The sequence below is a fragment of the Taudactylus pleione genome, unplaced genomic scaffold, assembly GCF_031769625.1.
Source record: "Taudactylus pleione unplaced genomic scaffold, aTauple2 ptg000571l, whole genome shotgun sequence".
Classification (NCBI taxonomy): Eukaryota; Metazoa; Chordata; class Amphibia; order Anura; family Myobatrachidae; genus Taudactylus; species Taudactylus pleione.
Window position 1 is genome coordinate 5,665,916 of NW_028284973.1, and position 20,185 is coordinate 5,686,100.

Consider the following 20,185-nt stretch of genomic DNA (forward strand, 5'->3'; position numbering starts at 1 on the left):
CCGCAGGAACTTGTGTTTGTACCTGCATAATGTTTAGGGCATAACACTTAGAATGAACCCATCACCCACACACAGTGTAGTTATATTTTAAAGTAATATTTATTATAGGAATAAGATCCTCAAGATGAATACCCCGGCTAATATTCATGAGCCCTCGGCTAATATTCATGAGCCGCTGACACTTACATGTTGGGAAACACATAAGTATCCCCAGCTTTCTTATGAAACTTAAACCACATGTCCCAATAGGACCGCATAGCTTTTGAGTAGTAAAAATGCTGGGTTTTGTAGTTCATTAGTTTTTAAGCCAAAATACAGTTTACTCCTCCACTAAAAGGAATAACATTTATTGTAGACAATGTGTAACGTTATGTACAAAGCTGTAAGAAACACATAAAATGACGGCATTGGGAGGATAACAGCGCTGTAATTCCCTGTAAGAGGCACTCAGACGGCCGTGCCTCTCTCCAGGTTCTGTTTGATCTCCGCCGTGTATTTCCCGTAAAACCTTTCCGCCTTTTTGTTGAAGTTGGCGTTCCTCTCGTTGATGTAGTCAATGTCGGCATCGTCGTTGTAGGCGCGGCGGCGGCTGTACTTCTCTCGCTTCTCGATCCTGCAACACAAACGGGCAGGTGAAGAAAGTTATGACGCAGCCTAAAATCTTGCCAAACCCAACTTTTATCAAATAATGGGGCGATTTCAGTTAAGCGCGAGGATCTGCGGTGCGTTGCGCATATGGTGGGTACTTACGGGAGGGAAAACCTTGCTCGATCCACTATCGGGTGCGAGAAGAAAACGAGCCAGGTTTTCATGCCCATATAACTTACAATTAAGCTCCCCCCAGTAAGAGGGTGAGTGGTTGGGGAAGAGGATCAAGAGTCTACTCTAAACTCATACAGGAAACCTAATTTACCAACCGCTGGAGGGCTTCCACAAGATCAGCACAAGTCTAAGAGATGTTCCAGTAAGACTTCTACTTTTCCTTCCCTGTATCTTCCAGCCATCCTATATCAGGCATTACTTATACCAACATGAATCGAATAGTAACCGCTATTAAAGTTGCTACTAGATCTGGTTTGCACACTCTACAACAGTGGTGTCAAACTCGGGCCCTGCAGCTTTTGTGGGACTACATATCCCACCATGCCCTGCCACACTTTTAGCATGTCCTAATAGCAAAACTGTGGCACTGCATGCTGGGATGTTTAGTTCCACTGCAGCTTGAGGGCCCAAGTTTGATACCACTGCTCTACAACTTACAAATATAGGGGATAGGCAGTGTTGGACATAGACAGTAGAGGGCGCTGTGGAAAGAGAGTGCTAGCTTTCACTGCCCACAACCATTGACTTGGCCCTTTCTTGTGAATTCTGACACCTCAACCAACCTCCCAAGAAAGTCTAAAAAAAAAGTTTGCAACTTCTCTGTAAAATGGTAGCAAGTGCCTTTTTGTAGCTTTCAACAGGTAATTTCAGGCAGAAGTCCCATTTCAAATATTATTCCACTAAGTCAGAATATAGAAAAAGCTAAATAATTTTTGAGTGAATTTACCCCCAAATATTTTACATACTAGGAGCTGCCATGATGATCTGTCTCTAAGCGGGTGGTAACTGCGCAGTAGATGCTGACGGCAAAGAACCGCCAGTACTCTAACGGCCCATAATAGAAGTAAGACTTTAAATTCCTATACTGATAGTAGCAAAGCAGTTTACATATGGCTTTCCTACATAATGTTGCACTTTAAAAGTCAGAGTACAGAAAAAGGAGGAAAATATATGTAAATCCAAGAGTATGTATAGAAAATGTACAGGTCATGGAAACATACAAAATAAAAAAATAAAAAATGTTAGCGCTTACTGTTTTTCTAGATCGGTGACCATCCTGTCTATGCCATCTTTGGATGGGACGTGTGTCCCATGGTAAAGGCTGTTTAGAGTAGGGTAGAAGTTTTCCCCACTAGAATTAAGGAAGAAAAAAAAAAAAAATACAAAACAAAAAATCATTACTGGCACTTAATAAAGAGTAATGACAATTATTTTTACTAGAATGTTAGCACTGTACAAATCAATCTGTATTAGATACAGAAAATAGAAGCCAGTTCCCTCCGTGTGTTGCTTCCCTTTGAGGCTGGTTAGATGTTACCTGGTGAGGCAGCCAGCAGCTGGCAACGTTATTATGTAAACCATGCAGCGCTCAGACATGGTAGTACCCTAATTATCCAAAGCAAATATGGACTTATATGATCTCAGCACAATTTCATTTAAAGTTAAACTGCCGCTTGGGCTACAAAGCTGCCACCGCCATTCGCCATGTAGACTAAGACGGACCCCCGTTAGGTGAACCATAAGTGGGGTAGACTTGCAAAGATGCTTCTAAATCTATCCCTTTTGTGGTTTGAGTGTGGTGGTCGCACTGGTAACAGGACATGGCTTGGGCCATTGTATGGATGGATGATAAAATTAGAACACGTTTTATTATATTTTTATGAATGTGTCGCAAACTTCCCAACTAACAACTTTTTAATTAATTAATAGCCAACAAAAGGCCTGATTCACTACGGATCGCTATTGCGATCGCAGCTGCGATTACGCAAGCAGTTCAACTGCGATAGTATGCAAATCCATTGTGATCGATATGCCGTAGCAGCACTACATGAGGACGCCCACTTTACCTTACACGCATCAGTAATGTTTAGCAAGACTGCGAAACAAATCGGCACAATGGAGTACCATCGCAGCCACACACACAAGCTCTGACCTTACTCAGAAATTGCTAAACTTCATCGCACGCTATGGGAGCTCAAGTTGCGTATGGCATCACTATGGATCCAAACGCACTGGCACGCCTGTGTTTCGCGGCCCCCCCCATCACCACCCACAAACAGCATTTCCCGTCATTCACTCTGCGATGGGTCTGCGTAGTCACTGCGATTGCAGTGGTCGGTTCGCGCGCTGCGATGCATACGCAGTACGCAACAATCGGCCGATTGCGTGCGTACCAGCAACTGCGATCGGGCAATTACATGCTACTACTCATTGCTATATACAAAGCGCCAAGACGCTTCCTTGTAAGACTCATCATTCACTATTAAATATTCGAGTAACTTTATTCCGGGACTTTTAAATATATAATATCACTTTATTGACTGGGACTATTCAGTTGAATACGGTTTTATTATTACACGGCTGATACGAGATATTGCTATATGTATTTGATACATTGTTTATATGTTTTTAATTTACCATCATTTTATTTATTTTTTTCAATCTCTTTATTTATCATAATAAATAAAAAATTCAACAGTACCATAGCCAAAAAGAAAAAAAAAATTCTGATAAACAAGTACATCAATATTATTACGCAACTTATTAGATTTACATTTTAAATCTATATTGTCACAACTGACATAACTGAGAAATCAAATAAAAATCATAGTTGGGGGAAGAAAAAAAAAAAACACAAGAAAAAAAAAAGAATTGGGGGGTTTGGGAGAAAGGCAATGAACAATATACTACACAACCCTGTGAAGACCATCATTACTCTAATTCAGGTAGCAGTCTGTGAAACATGGAATACCAGGGGTCCAAATTGTGTGAAATTTTAATACAGAATCATTGAGAAGAGCGGTTATATATTCCATAGAGGCCAAGAATGCCATCATTATTTTTTATTAAATATTTCTAATATTATTCTACCTAAATTGGAACAGGTTTGAGTGATTTTAATAACTTTTCAGAATATGCGGTTGCTGTATTCTTCGTTTCTGGTTAGAGAGTGACTTGTGACTAGTGAGAGTGACTTGTGACTAGTGACGAGTGACTAGTGGGAGTGACGAGTGACTAGTGGGAGTGACTTGTGACTAGTGGGAGTGACTTGTGACTAGTGGGAGTGACTTGTGACTAGTGGGAGTGACTTGTGACTAGTGGGAGTGACTAGTGACTAGTGGGAGTGACTTGTGACTAGTGGGAGTGACTAGTGACTAGTGGGAGTGACTAGTGACTAGTGGGAGTGACTAGTGACTAGTGGGAGTGACTAGTGACTAGTGGGAGTGACTAGTGACTAGTGAGAGTGACTAGTGAGAGTGACTAGTGACTAGTGGGAGTGACTAGTGGGAGTGACTAGTGACTAGTGGGAGTGACTAGTGACTAGTGGGAGTGACTAGTGACTAGTGGGAGTGACTAGTGAGAGTAACTAGTGAGAGTAACTAGTGACTAGTGGGAGTGACTAGTGAGAGTGACTTGTGACTAGTGGGAGTGACTTGTGACTAGTGGGAGTGACTTGTGACTAGTGGGAGTGACTTGTGACTAGTGGGAGTGACTTGTGACTAGTGGGAGTGACTTGTGACTAGTGGGAGTGACTTGTGACTAGTGGGAGTGACTTGTGACTAGTGGGAGTGACTTGTGACTAGTGGGAGTGACTTGTGACTAGTGGGAGTGACTTGTGACTAGTGGGAGTGACTTGTGACTAGTGGGAGTGACTACCTCACACAACCGCATTGAATCTGAAAAAGTTTTTTTTTCCCCTCTCAACTCTCCAGCGCCTGGGCTATTTATCTGCAAGTAAATAAGATGAATGGATAATCTTCTTTGAAGATGTTGCTAAGATGCATGAAGCACGGGGGAAACTAAATGGCAAGATCACGGTCATGGTTGCATTCTGCCAGATCTGTTTGTACAAAAGGACACTTAGAGGTATATTTATTAAAGTGAGTTTTTAAAAGTGGAGATGTTGCCCATAGCAAGCAATCAGGTTCTACTTAACATTTAACTAGCACCTTCTAAAACAGTGGTCTCCAACCGGTACCTCGCAGTCTTCATTTTAGTAGCTCACCTAGCTGCAGTACTGCCGAGTCAACTAGGAGGAAGTGACCTCTGATGTGTGCTACCCCGTGGCATCGACGCCGTGGGTGGAGCCACAGGGAAGCACGTCAGGTGATTGCCGCAGCCTCTACAGCAATCGCCTGACGTGCTTCCCACGGTGTCTACGCTACGGCGGAGCAAGTGACTCCCGCCCAGCCCTGCCGGAAAAATCACACAGCAGCCCTGTTTATATATTTTGCTCCTCTACTGCACGTACCTCCTTGGAGCCGGTAATTAACAGTGAAATGTGCCTGTGCTTAAATTTTATTTACAAACTACAACAATATCACTGTAATAATTAAATACATTGTTATTTTCTATTTCATTAAGTGACTTTCAATTGTTCGGTTATTAACCAGATTTTTTTTTCTACAATTTTAGTAGCTCTTCAGGAGGTTTCATTTCTCTAAAGTAGCTCACACCTAAGGTTGGCGACCACTGTTCTACAAGATAATAGCTTGAATCTGATTGGTTGCTATGAGAAAGACCTCTAGTAAACATACCCCTACAGGTTGACGGATGATGACCCAGTACACTGTCATCTGCAGTGATCATCCGAGCACACTGACAGATATTCCTGACCTACACGACCAATGAAGATGGGGGTCAGCGGCCTTTTCATGCCTGTAAACACTGCCAATTTCTGATCAGTTACTGGTAGTGAACATTATTATCGTTTATTTATATGGCGCCACAAGTGTTCCGCAGCGCCTTACATAGTACATAAACAAATAGGTTAATTTACAGTGACTTGCAGAACAATACATTACAGGGCATGGATAATATACATTGCTACATTCGCGACCATAACACCCAGATAAGCAACAATGCAAAGCAACCAAGGGTTAGGTGCCCTAGTAGAGAGTAAGAAGTAGGTGAAGGTAGAGTTAGGAGAAGCACAAGAGGGTAGAGGGCCCTGCTCTGAGGAGCTTACATTCTAAATTCTACATTGTAGCATGTTCTGGCCTCATTATGTGCAAGAATTCTCTTATAACACAAGAGCATGGGGGAAAGACCCGTATTCTGATATCACTGAGGGCATGAGTCTATAAAAGTAACGGAGGGAGGGAGAGGGACAGTGACGTCTCTTACCATTTCTCTCGCTCCTTCTCATAGACCTCCATGTCTGGTTTGATCTGCTTAGTCAGTCGCTGGTACTGGCGCAGCTGGGCGGCTGCATAGTCTGTAAAGGATAGAAATGAACCGATATTAGGACGTACATGGCAAAAATGGTAAATGATGGCACGAATCATGAGAGGTGTATGTATAGCTTTATAAACATGCTCCTATTTCTACTATTCTAGGTTCGGGAGATGGGACAATAAATGGGAATTCCATGGATATTGTGGAACTACAAGTCCCAGAGGGGTTAAGGGCACTCTGGAAAACTTGTAGACTTCAGAAACCTGCAAACGTTGTTAATGAAGCTGAACATCTTCATGTGTTAGTATAAGGGGACGCAGCTCTGCTTTCTATGTACAAATAATGGTGTAAGCCACATAATGTTCTTATTAGTCACAGGGGAATAAGGAAGTGGCTCGCTGCTACTTTAACACCGATTACACCGACATTCTACAGATTCCAATGGCTCAAATACATCTGTGATTTTTTTCTTTAAAAAGTCCCTAATTCTACCTTATTGGTACATATATGTATGACATTTAATAGTGACACATTCTCTAGTGTTTTTAGTTTTATACATACTACATAAAATACACCTATATTCCAAGCAAAGATACTATGGCCAAGAAAATTCAGGTATACATTTAAAGTAAAATAAACAAACATATTTTGTAACAAGATAACACGTAATATTACAGATATGTGCTAACAACTTGCGTCAAAATAAAAGTACACTGAGAAAACCGCACAATACATTTCAGTTTACATAAATATGCCAAAGCTTGCATTGCTGAAGGGTCCTTACCTGTGTAACAGGACTGGCTCAGCGGTGATCTGTGCACCTGTCCTCCACTCTGCTTACAAATCACTGTACTAGATGGCACCGGCTATCGTTCCCATCTCATGCTCGTCCTCCGGTGGCCCTTTCAGCTCTGCCTGTGTATCAGTACCATCGAGTAACATCGGAGCCTCACGCACAATGACAGCAGCCCTGACCTTACTCAGTACTTGCTAGCCTCCTCGCACGCAGAGAGTACTCAGGCTGCGTAGGAAATAGCTGTGGCTAATTTATGCACGCCCAAGAAATGGTGTTCAAACCCAATAGCACGTCTGCGTTTCGCTGACCACCACTATACGCTCTTTTGCTGTCAATCACTCTGCGACGGGTCTCTGTGGTCTGCATGATCGCAGTGGTGCCTTCACGCACGGCGATGCATGTACATCACGCAACAATCGGCTGTCTGCGTGCGCTTCGCAATTGCGATCCGTGCTGAATCGGTCCCCCAGATTCGATATTTCGGGCCCTTTTTCCCTGTTAATCTGAGTTATTTTGTTTCCAACCTTTTTAGGCAGCAACTTTTGTTGTGCAATATGTTCTGAAGCCGTTATCCCGGTCATTAAGCGACACCTACATAGAGGTTTCCTGCTCAAACAGGATTATCTTTTTGCAAAAGCAGAGATCCTGCAGCGCTCAGGGTTGTGTGATGTCACTGAGCGCAGGCGGCTACGCTGACTCCAGAGTACAATAGGATATAGTACTATACCCGGCCCCTTTATCAGATAATGCATACGTCCTAACGACTCAAAACTCATCTCCTTCTCAAGTCCAGAAAGGAGTACGGACAACACATCAGGAACAGTCAGGAGATAGGTGGTGGTGATAACATACCTGAGAAGCCATTATCTGGGTTCTTTCTCTTCTTCTTCCTCTCCCATCTCTCTGCATCCTCCGCACTGATCTCCAGTACCTTTGCTCTGTGATAATCCACCCCATTAGCCTCACATTCCTAGCACAGATTACATAGAGTGGCGTCAGCTCATTAGTACGGCAGTGAGTGTTAGCTGCACAGACTGAACATTGGGGTCAACAACAACCTAGCGGGTCATCAATGCTGCGGTTGGCGGGGGAGCCCTACAGACTTGTCATCTACACTGGGCAATAAGCGGTGCTCCAGCGGTTGAACTACAAATTCCAGCATGCCTTGCAACAATTTTTAGCATGGCCAAATAGCAAAACTGTGGCAGGGCATGCTGGGATGTATAGTTCTACAACAGCTGGGGGGTGGGCGCTACTTGCCCACCTTTAATCTAATCTAGATAGTCATGCAGGGTATCTCAGCCTCTCCCATGTAAGCATATAATAAGCAACAGGTGCTAATATGAAACACACAGCCGGCCAAAGAATATGGAGATTGTTTAAATATGAGGTCAGGCCATGATTGGCTCCCAAAGCCATGGGCAAACTTCCCCCCTGGAGTCAGGCAGCAGACAGATTAGCACTTTTTGGGCTGGGTTACAACTCACGATTTTAAAAAACACATGATGTATATGGAACATTACCATCATCATAGCTGCCAGCCATCTGAGACCAAGATTGCAAAACTAAATCAAACCACCCACTAATCATGTGTAGGGACAGGACACCTCATACAATACAATAAGTGCTTTCGTTTCTCGGGTTTAGCCGCATTTAAGAGCAGCAGGCGACTTAAACGCCTCCCCAACCCCAGAGATTGGAGGATAACCGGAAATATAACCTTTTTAAAGACATCACATGAACAGAAGCAAATCAGGTCTCAGGACAGCCTATGTATATAAATGCCGGCTGAGCGGCCGTATTTAAATGGACACTTTAAAGTTAAACGATCATAAAAGTTTTTGTTTTTTGTGAAGGAACAATGGGAAAGGATTTCCAAATTTTTCCATGAACTCACTTTTTTCTTTTCGTTCTCCTTTAGCTCCCATTCCGCCCGAGCTTTCCGCGCCTCCCAATTACTCGGTAACTTCTGCCGCTTTTCTTCCTCCAAGAGCTCCCTGCGGTTTAAATTGGACGCTTCGTTCTGCACAACAGGAGCCGCTGTTACGGTTTGCATTAGTTCTCCCAGCACTGCTAACTAAATAAGGTTATGGATTGAAAGATCTACAGTAAAAAGATAGACAATGTCTAGATAGACAACAGATGTTAGACAGGCAATAGGTCGACGGACAAAAGGTCAACACACTAAAGGTCGATATGTAAGAAGGTTGGCAGGTACAAATGGTCGACAGGGTCAAAAGGTTGACATACATATGGTCAACACTTTTTTCTCTAACCCTAATCTTCACCCTAACCCTCCCCTTAGTGCCTAACCCTAACCATGGGGGTAGGTGCCTGACCCTTACCGTCCCTTCTAGTGCCTAACCCTCCCTCCTGGTGCCTAACCCTAACCGTTGGGGTAAATGCCTAACCCTAAACTCCCGGTAAGTGCCTAACCCTAACTGTTGGGGTAAATGCCTAACCCTAACTGTTGGGGTAAATGCCTAACCGTTGGGGTAAGGGCCTAACCCTAACCTTCCGGTAAGTGCCTAACCAACAAAATAATAATAATTTTTTAAAAATCAAGTGTCGACTATTTTCATGTCAACCTTTTGACCCTGTTGACCATTTGTATCTGTCGACCTTCTTACATGTCGACCTTTTGACCGTCTAACATCTGGTGTCTATCAAGACATTTTTACTGTAGATCTTTAGACCGGATACCCTAAATAAGACTGAGTGATGTTTGCCCTCAATTATAGGAAGTACATCTATCCTGCCAAGCAGATACATGACTGTTCCCTGCGTTATCCTTGTGACAAACAACCGGAATATTTTTTATTTAGTTAAAAGGGGTTATCCAAATGTTGTCAACCTCCACTCTTTATTAACCAATCACCAGTGTTTCATATAGCTCTCCCCCACTTATCCGATATCTGTTACAGTATCGCCCTCTGCCCTCTTCTGTTATCAGATCACTGGAACAATACAAGTGTCACTGTGCTGGGAAACCGGTCAGAATGTCAACATGTACCGTGTCGACATACAGAAATGTCAACATGGTGCACGTCAACAATCAAAATTTGACACCGCAGTTTAGTGCTAGCTTTAGGGTTAGGATGAAATAGTGAAGCATGCTATGTCAACATTTTGACAATTGACATGCTACAATGTCGACATATCATACAACGACCTTGTGCTTTACGGCAATCTATGGGGTTCTCTTACCCTTTTTAAGTGAAGTTCTCTAAACTTCCTTAATCGTTCTTCTCGTTTCTGCGCTGCCAGATCTTCTGCGGATGTGGAGGGCGACTCTTCATCAGAGGACACCTACAAATGATACATGAACAAGATACTGACGAAACCACTGGAGCTGTGGGAGGAGATCAGAGCAAATCCACACAAACACGACGCTAACCCATGACATCAGCGTTGTGAGGCAGCCATATATATTGCTAAGCAATGCGCCCCTGTGTTATTACTCAAGCAAATCACACCTTGCTATAATAGAATATCACAGTCAGGATATCAAGGAACCTTATGCTCGGTCTATCGCGATTCCCCATTCCGCCGGATCGGACGACATGTCGTCTAGTGTGTACCCGGCTTTACACTGCAGGCCAAACAGCTCTCCCCTGCAAATAGCTTTGCAGCCATAATGGTCAAATAAGAGCAAAAAAAAATAAAATAAGCCAGCAGCTTCATTGTAGGAGAAGTTCCGCACTTCACAAACAAGCTGTGAAAATTAATGTCCGTTTATAGCTACAATGTGGTCAGGGAACCATTGGATAACCTGAAAGAGCAACTTTGCGTTGTCGGCCAAAAGCCATATTCATCTTGATCTGATTCTATCTCCATGGATGGAGATAAAGTGAACAAAGATAAAGTTCCGGCCAATCGGCTCCTAACTGCAATTTTTCAAATACAGCCTGTGACATGGCAGTTAGGAGCTGATTGACTGGTACTTTATCTCCATCCTAGGCTTAGTAAATATACCCCAGTGTCTGTGTACACTTAACATGGACATATAATATATTTATCTCTTTGCTACAATCAAGTGAGTCCCTTCCAAAACATATAAGAGGCATACATCTACAGCCCAGATTCCCGGTTCCAATGCCATCGATGTTCCGTTGGTGAAACGGGGAAGAACAGCATTATGAAAATCTCTGACTTGCCGATCCCGATCATTATTTAGTCGGGTTCGGTGAATTGAGGATTTCCAACACTCTTATATTTCCCCGATTCCCTGACAAAACAGGGAATTGGGGCAACACATGACAGATTTATGGGCCCCAGACATCTGAGATGGATTGCTCCAATTCCCCGTTCTGCCGACGTCTGAGAATTGGAGAGAGTCAACACGTTGGACAATATTGATTCCCCAGTCCCGACCTGAAAATGGTCGGAATCGGCAAGTCGTGGAATTTTTTCACATGTTGAATTTCCACGATCATCGATGTCCGCGATTTGCCATTTTGCTCGCCAATCAGCTTGGCGTCGGCAGAACGAGGAATCGGGCCATGCATTAGGCAAGACAGAAACAAAAGATTAGTATTAGATATAAATATGCACAGAGTACAGCAAACATATAAAGAAATAAACCAGCACAGCTTAATTGGCCATTTAAAAATACTGCGGTGTATTCTGGCTGGGTGGAAAAAAAAGATGACAAATTCTGTTGTGGTACCACCAGCTAACTATGTAGTACTACAAGTACCAGCAAACAATGACAAACTCTGCTCTAGTATCATGAGTACAGGGACGTTTCTAGAGAGGAGGGGGCCCGTGTGCAGTCTCCGACATGGGCTCCCTCCTCTCCGCCCGGCGGCGCACTAAGCTGTGCGCGGCCAGCGCCGGAGTTATAGACTCTGGGCACTAAAGTGTGCCCAGAGTCTATAGTGTATGCACAGGTCACCGGGAAAATGGCCGGGCGTTTTACAGCACCGGACGCCAGCGCCGACGTGTGACTCCGGAGGTAAGTAATATTATGGGTGCAGGGGCCCGTGTTCCCCACACAACCTGCACACATTATAGATACGCCCCTGCACGAGTATCAGCACACCATGACAAGCTCTGGTATGAAACCAGAAGTCGTAGCTCACCTTGGCAGGCTCTGATGGGGTACTACAAGTGTCAGCATGCCATGACAAGATCTGATGTAGCACCACAAAGCCCAGCATGCAATGATAAGCTCTGCTGTGGTACCACAAGCGCCAGATCTCCACAGCAGGCTCTGGTGCAGCACCACAAGTCCCAGCTCGCCATGGCAAGCTCTGGTGCGTACCACAAGTCCCAGCTCACTATGGCAGGCACTAGTGCTGTGCCACAGGCGTAATTACCTGCTCTCTCTCTCCCAGCACCTCTGAGGCATCAGCGGCCGCCATCATCATCGAAACCACAAACACTTCCGCCCTCACTTGAGCTTCACTACAAACGCAGCAACTGCCCTTCCCTGCGTATGACGCACTTCCGGCTTCGCCCCGTCCCAATGCCGTTACCAAGAGACTACAGCTAATTAAACAGGCTGCGCGCTCCCGCCGTCTCCTAGCAACACAGGAAGCCAAGATGGCGGCCGAGGTGAGTTCTACCTCTGTAGTGACTGTATGATATTTAGCATCTGCCTGAGGGGGAGATGTACTAAGCCTTAGAGAGAGATAAAGTACCAGCCAATCAGCTCCTCATTGTCATGTTACGGGCTTTGTTTGATAAATGACAGTTGTGCTGATTGGTTGGTTCTTTGTCACTCTCCATTTATCTCTATAAGGTGGGGACTCAAGGGCGAATCCATTTGCCCGACCGAATCTGTGCGGCAGCTGCTGCGCTTTACGGCAGCGGGATCTTGCACAAAAGTGTTCACTACCCCATAAGTTAGCAAACACTTTTGCGGGAATCAGGCATTCGCTTGGCCTGGCGGAGGGTGTGAGATGGACTGCCATTGATGGCGTTTAAACGCAGCAGCAACCGCAATTTGCACCCTTACCCCGACAATTTAATTCCCCGCACAGGCTTGATACATGAATCATGTGTTGGGTAAAGTAATATCACAGGATGATACATAATGGGGGATAACACTGGGCAACAACCTATCTATAACCATTATATATATTTTGTATAGAGTACAGTCATATAGTCGAAGGTCACTACAGTATTTTGTCATTCTTAAGGCCCCTACACACGGAACGATATTGCACACGATCCGACGGATTGGAACGATAATTCAGCAATATCGTTCCGTGTGTATGCACGATATCATGCATTGCACACTCCCGTGGGGTCGTCCGTCGCTTCGCCTGATCTTTCTGCATGCTCAAAAGATCTGACGAATTGACTGACGATACCAGGCAGCGCTATCTGGGGGTGGCATATCGGGCGGTCGGGCATCGGATCACCCCATTTGTTGGGACCGCCCGATATGTCTACTCTCGGATCGTCGGTCACATCGGTGGGTACACATCATACCGTGTGTACCTAGTGTCAATGTCGATAGTTATGATGTTCACATGGTTAAAATGTCGACTTTAGCGTTAGAGGTTTTTGGTTAGGTTTAGGGGATAGAGGTCACATTAGGGTTAAGGATTAAAGTTTGGGGTAACATTAGAGCAGAGGAGTAGCGTGGAACCATGGCGCCCGGAGAAAGTGCACGTCATGGCGCCCCCTTCCCTTTACTGAACTGTGCCAGTGGGGTATGGCCAGCCTGCGGGGGTATACTGAAATGAAGAGAAAAACAAAACAGCAAACAGTTGCAGTATCACCCTCCTTACTTTAAATAGCAAAGCGGTGACTTTTTTATAAACTCACACCTTAAAATTTAAGTTTAGGATTGTACCTCAGATGTGTCACTTTTAAGTCCATTGAAGCACAATGGCTGAATGAGGAGAGAAGGAGGGAGGGGTTCAGAGAGGAAAGTGTTAATCAGAGAGGGCCAGTGACAGAAGCCAATAAGAAAAGGAGCAGAGAGGGGTGGTGACAGAAGCCAATAAGAAAGGAGAGATTAGGGACAAAGAGTCGATCAGAGAGGGGTGGTGACATAAGCAAATAAAAAAGGAGAGGGGAGGGGCAAAGCGTCGATCAGAGAAGGAAGCCAATAAGAAAGGAGGGGATGGGCAAAGCCAATCAGAGAGGCAGAGAGGGCCAGTGACAGAAGCCAATAAGAAAAGGATCGGAGAGGGGTGGTGACAGAAGCCAATAAGAAAGGAGAGAGATGGGGCAAGGAGTCGATCAGAGAGGGGTGGTGATAGAAGCCAATAGGAAAAGGACCGGAGAGGGGTGGTGACAGAAGCCAATAAGAAAGGGGAGGGGCAAAGAGCTGATCCCATGGTAGAGAGGGGAGGGAATTAAAGAGGTGAGAAGTGAATGTAATCAATCTGACAGGGAAGGGGAAGTGACAGAAGCCAATAAGAAAAGGAGCGGAGAGGGGTGTTGACAGAAGCCTATAAGAAAGGAGAGAGGAGGGGCAAAGAGTCGATCAGAGAGAGGGTGGTGACAGAAGCCAATAAGAAAGGAGTAGGGAGGGGAAAACACAATCACAGGGTAGAGAGGGGAGGGAATTAAAGAAGTGAGAAATATAATCAATCTGACAGGAAAGTGGAGGTGACAGAAGATGATCACAGAGGAGGGAGGGCTGGAGGGGAGACAATCTGGGCAGCTTGAGGAGCATGAAATGTAGAAACGGATCTCTGATCCGTGACTTATTTAGGCTATAGAGCAAACAAACCGATATAAAACTAACAGGCGGCCGTTATACTGTGCAGCACCCCCTGAATTCCGGAACCCTGGATGCCTCTGTCCATTTTGGCGCCCGGAGCTCATGCTCCACTGGAACCGCCCTCGCTACTCCCCTGCGTTAGAGCCAGGTTTAGAAGTAGCGTTAGGGGTTAGATTTAGGGGTAGTGTCAGCCTTTATTAAGGTATAATGTGCGCCACTAGCGGGTTGGGGCAGGGAGGCCTGTGTGGGAGCTGGAATGGGAGTGTAGACGCGGCCAAAGTACAGTAAAGGAGCAATGTTAATGTGTCATTGCAAATTGTGACAGAAATGTCCAACAAACAGATGCAATCACGTTTGCCTGATATGCGGATGCTAAATCCTGGTGTAAGCTCTGCACTGATGATGATGATGATAATGACGGATGCAGCCAGCGTCTGATTGGATGAAAAAGAATCAAAAACACCCATTTATGCAAATACAATAAAACTGCTGCTGCAAAAAAAGTCAGATCACAAAGCACTGAGCACTAGTTTTATGCTGCATACACACAGGACGTTCTGTTCAGCGATCGATATAGCTGAACGATCTCCCTTGAATTTCCCGGTGTATTGGTTGAATATCGTTCATCCACACATCAACAATATCACCCACGACCAGCGACCATTCCCTCATGCAGGCACTGATAGATATGTCCAGGTTGGCCTGCATGCATGGACGATTATCAATATCATTATCGTCCATGCGGGAACGCGCATCGTTGGTCGATCTTTGGCAGCATAAAAATTAACGATATGAAGGATTTAACGATGAACGATATCGTTATCATTCATATCGTCCATATGAAAGTTGTACCGTGTGTATGTGTATGCAGCATTACACTAATAAAGTTTTATTATTATTAACATCCATAAACAGATGGAAATGTGTATTTATGGCTATAAGTTTCATAGACGGATGTTTAGCAAAGCCTGCAGCCCATTCAGAGTTGGATGCAAGTCGACTGTAATTACACCCACTTGCTTGCATAGAACTTTTAAATGTGAAGTTACAAGTGTCTATGTGACACTATTAATATTTTTGCTTAAGTAGCTGTCATCATTATTAGTGCATACTTACACCAGCACTATCACTGGTGCAGGAGATTGGTCTGAAAATAGACAGTTAGGGGGAGTGGAGGCAAAAACGCAGGCTTGTCGCAACCGGTTTCAGGGCGGGTCTGCGATCCAGTACGCAGATAACATGGCTGGGTCATTCCACATCAAATCAACACAATTTTCGAAAAAAATTCCACCTCACAATCTCTAATTTCAGTTAAGTTTGGTAGAATAAATGCTGCCATGGTTGTAAAGAGAACCCCCATATCTTAGGCTGATGAGTACACTGGCTTGAAGTGATATGCCTTTAAAGATGCAATTTTGTTAACAAACAATTTGCTATTACATTTTTTTTAACTTGCATTTTCAGCTCCCCTAATTTATTGTACACGCTAGGTCTGGCATCTATTTACTGGCGGTGATCGCTTCACCGCAAACCGCGGGACACTGCGGCCTGCAGGTGGGGACGGCACCCGCCATGTTGTTTTAGCGGGACGCCGTCAAAAGGGCAGGGCGCATTCTGTCCTTTTGAAATTGGGCAGGGCGCGGTGCCCCGCTAAAACAGTCTAGCGGGAACGCTACTAATTGAGCTAGAGAGTTGGACAAGGTCTAATTTTAAACCTCTTTTTATGGGCTTTCATATGATATATAACACAGCAGTATGTTTCAATAAAAATGAAAAATTAAACAAATTCAAATTCTCAAAAAAGCCAAGTTTTAAAAATAATTCAAAATAAAAAAAAAATCTAAAAAATTGTTCACACTGATCTTAATAAATCCCCAAAGTTTTATTTTGGGATCATGATGGGATCATCTGCTACGAGATTTTCACATTGGACTGTTTGTTAAAATGATGAACATGAGAACTTATCCTGACCTGTTCGTTCCTATCTCCGGCCGATTCCGAGTTGAATGGATGTCGGTTGTTTCTCTCCGTACATATAATGGGGACGGAGACATGTAAGAGCACCATCCCGCGGAACTGTTGTGGGCGTTTAGCCACAGTTGTGCCCTGTCCGGAGTCGTGTGTATTCTATGTCAGACGGATCTCTTGCACCCAGCATAGGGTAGGTGTAAATGGCGACATTGGTAATGGTGGCTGCGCACTAGCGGATGGCACGATGCGAACACATCAAGACATACATATTGTTACATTAGCATTTCGTTAGCAATATAGCCACATGTGGAATATGGCTGGGTGCGCTGCTGCTTGTGACTCAGGGCCTGAATCAGCAAGGAACGCACGGATGCAGGCGCACGCAATCGGCCGATGTTTGCAGTCTGCGCATGTGTCTGGGTTGCAGTGCACGTGCGCGAACCGCTCACTGCGTCTGCAAAAGCGAGTGCAGTGAATACGCAGACCCAGGGAAAAGTGATTGACAGGAAGTGCCGTTTGTGGGTGGAGACGGGGATTGGTCGCCCGAACTCAGGCGTGCCAGTGCGTTCGCACCCCGTTACAGGGGCGTGTATGCAGCCTGGCATCCCTCTGCGTGCAGGAAGTCTGTCAACTCCTGCGGCAGGGTCAGGTCGACCTTTAGTCTGCGTGCTGCTCCGATGTTACTCGATGTTCCCGATGTTTTATCAGCCTTGCGCATCAGTACGGACGTCGGCGGACGGTAAAGGGGGCGGCATTATGTAGTGCTGGGCATCTGCATCTTTGTGCTGCGATTGCCGTGCGTATGCATTCATTGGCATACTCTCGCAGCTGCCGGGTGCGTGCGTCTGCATCCGTGCGTTCCTTGCTGAATCAGGCCCTCAGACAGAGGCTTTCAAGTCTCCTGTTTGAGATTTGCAGTTGGTCACTTCTGTTTCATGTTTTTTATTTTACGTATATTCTATGTTGACTTTGATCTTTGTTGTGTACGGGTATTTCCCACAAGTCATGTGTCATCATTACTGATGTACTTTATACTGAACGTGTCCTCTTATTCTTCTGCTGTATTCTATTTGTTCTCATTTAAAACAATAGGCATATAAAAAATGAAGACCAAATAAAAATGTGCCTTTACAGGCCCGGTTCTAGGGCGTTCAGCGCCCCCCTGCAAACTATGAATGTGCGCACTCCCGCCCATTTTTTATAAAGGGGCACTTCTAGATGTTATGACTTCTCTCCCTACACACACTGCGGGAGCCGGAAGGCGAGGCTCAGTAACGAATTCCTGCCTCCGGCTAAAGGGAGGGAGCTTCCGGGCGCTGGTAAATGGAGAAGGGCGGCAGCGCCTCTCCAGCCCGGCGCCTCCCTCATTGGGAGAAGTCCCAGAGTTTACTACACATGGACATATTACACATGGACATATCAGACACCATTAGTGAGTGCAGAGTGAGCGGTGTGGGCCCTCCTTGATTCGGGAGCCCGTGTGCAACGCACCCCCTGCACCTATCCTAGATACGCCACCGCATACCACTTAGTATTGCCGTAAAATCACGACTTCTTACATGTTATGCTTCATCTCTTGGTATAGGTGCATGTGCGCTTCCAGGTTGTCTGTGCTTGCTGTACCTCATCATGTTATGTACCATCCCTATCTTCTCCAGAGTTTTCCTTCTCCCTGGACACTGCAGCCTGATCATGTTCTCCCAGCCTTAGTCATTGCTGTGACGCACTAGCAGTCACATTATAGCTCCCATGGAGCAGTGACCCCGTGGAGGATGGGTTTGGTATATTATGTTGACATTCATCATGTCGACATGGTCACAATGTCGACACTGTGTTTTTAATGTGAGTCTATCCCTAACGGTAACCCTAATGACACGACATTCTGTCCATGTCGACATTTCCCAGGTATCAACCTTTTATGATTTTGCCATTTTAACCATGCTGATATCATAATTGTCAATAATTCTTCGCTGTTGACATGATGAATGTAGACTACATGACTGCACCCTGGGGATCACAGTTCTCAAAAAATATATATAAAAAAGCACAAATAAATGTATTTAAAAAAATGTTTTAAGTCCAAACAACTCAACTAAAGTCACATATATATACAACGTTCTACATGTAATGCAAATAGGGGGTGATTCAAGGTCCTACGGTATTGTTATCGCAGCTGCTACCATGATAGCACTGTTATGGTAATAGAGCAAATCCCAGCAGCCAGGTGGCCGATGCGCCTACAAATTGCTGTTGCCGTCATTTCCTTTGATGCCGATGGTGGAATATACTTTATAGATCACGCTGGCTCCTATATGTATATCACAGACTGACCGCTACTGTACATCTGACACTAAATAGAAGAAAAACGACACGTTTTTGGTCACAATTTTATATATGTTTTTGTACTTTTTTGGGGCTACAACTGTTTCATACATGTTCCTTATAACAAAATGTATCCAAACAGCATTAAATAAGAAGAAAGAGGCTAAAGTAAGGGCTATGTACTGTCTGTATGTACAGCAATAAACAAGTATATAAATATATTGATACAGGTGATAGAAGAACAGATACAGAAATGTGCGTACAAGACGGACTCTGATGTATCTGAGCTGTACCTAGGCAGAAAGTAAGTATATCTGCTATACAGTAATTATTATATCATCATCCACCTGTGTGTATAAGTTAATTACATGATATTCTGGGGGAGATGTATTATAGCGGCTCAGATCGCCCCGCTGTAACTCTTCCTGCTTCCCCTCTTTACCTAGACGAAGCAGGAATCAGTAACGATGAGATGTAAGAACATCTCACCCACCGGAGTGTGGGAGTGAAAGCTTCCCCCTCCGGCGATCCCTACCTGAGTACACAGCACATCCAGTGTGCAGCCCCCGGAGCCGGCAGCCGCCGCAGCATGGACAGTGTTGTCCCTGCTGTGGTGATAGGGCAATGACAGTTGCAGCTGTCGATATCGATAGCTGCAGTTGTCAGAAAGGTCAGTGCAACTCCATACTGTTCATACATTGCCCTTCATATCGCCGCTGCTATGTTGTAGATAGCAGCGCTAATAATGACAGGGGTGCATAGCGCCCCTGTCATTTACCGCCCAGCCCCACAATAATACATGGGGGAGAAGCGGTATCAGAGCACATAACGTGCGCTGATACCACTTCTTCACCATATCGACAGTTAATACAACTACCCCACTGTGTCTAGACGAATTCCGAGTAACAGGCATTTGCAGGGTCATAGGGACGGGTGTGCGAGCAGTGATACCTTTGTGCATCACCGTCATTGCCGCACAGCCCCTGCATTTGGCTAGCAGAGTGCCTGGCACAGCATCCTGCAGTCAGTAGCACTGAGCTTGGAGCGTCCAAAGGACACTCTGGGCACACCCCTCTGCAGTGTGTGGAGCCGCACTGAGTGTCTGGGCAGCTCTACACTTTCTCCTGCTGGTGACCCCGTCCCCTCATGTGACATCATGTGTTGGGGGAGGGGCCTGCACAGGGCACCAGGTAGTCCTGCTCTGGCACTGGATATAAGGGCACTATGGGAAAGGGCACTGTGGCTCGGGTCCCAATTTTGCAATGTTCGGAGATATGCATGTGACAAAGGCAGTGACATGATGTGAGGAGCGGAATGAAGGTAGTAGGAAACCACAGACAGAGAGTTATATAGTAGAAGGAACAGGGACCCAGCAGCACAAAGTATTTCAGGAGATGGGGGCTGCATTT

General features: G+C 45.1%; 2 protein-coding genes across 3 annotated transcripts in view; one reads left to right on the plus strand and one right to left on the minus strand.

Moving 5' to 3' along the window:
• Positions 1–331: 331 nt before the first annotated feature.
• Positions 332–12,253, minus strand: SYF2 (SYF2 pre-mRNA splicing factor). 2 transcript variants are annotated; one of them, XM_088453105.1, is made up of 7 exons: positions 12,118–12,253; positions 10,004–10,105; positions 8,694–8,819; positions 7,649–7,766; positions 5,950–6,040; positions 1,856–1,954; positions 332–613 (listed from the first exon to the last, which is right to left on the minus strand). In XM_088453105.1, the coding sequence occupies exons 1-7, from the start codon at positions 12,166–12,168 to the stop codon at positions 448–450; spliced, it is 753 nt and encodes a 250-aa protein (XP_088309231.1). In that variant the 5' UTR covers positions 12,169–12,253; the 3' UTR covers positions 332–447. The 2 variants fall into 2 exon arrangements, with proteins under 2 accessions (XP_088309231.1, XP_088309229.1); XM_088453103.1 differs by having other exon boundaries at positions 8,694–8,873.
• Positions 12,254–12,317: 64 nt separating this feature from the next.
• LRRC72 (leucine rich repeat containing 72) overlaps positions 12,318–20,185 on the plus strand; it is a 35,367-nt gene continuing 27,499 nt past the window's right edge. The window contains exons 1-2 of the mRNA XM_088453102.1: positions 12,318–12,355; positions 19,007–19,080. Coding sequence (XP_088309228.1) covers positions 12,344–12,355; positions 19,007–19,080 — 86 coding nt within the window. The 5' untranslated portion in view covers positions 12,318–12,343. The remainder of the gene's footprint in view (positions 12,356–19,006; positions 19,081–20,185) is intronic.

Bases quoted from the DNA above. Each gene is read 5' to 3' on its own strand.
- SYF2 (XM_088453103.1), bottom strand. From the start codon at position 12,168: ATGATGATGGCGGCCGCTGATGCCTCAGAGGTGCTGGGAGAGAGAGAG. The intron at 6,041-7,648 runs GTATGTTATCAC...TATCCTTTACAG, and splicing joins CCCAGATAATGGCTTCTCAG to ACTATGCAGCCGCCCAGCTG. The intron at 1,955-5,949 runs GTAAGAGACGTC...CCTTAATTCTAG, and splicing joins GAGAAGGAGCGAGAGAAATG to TGGGGAAAACTTCTACCCTA.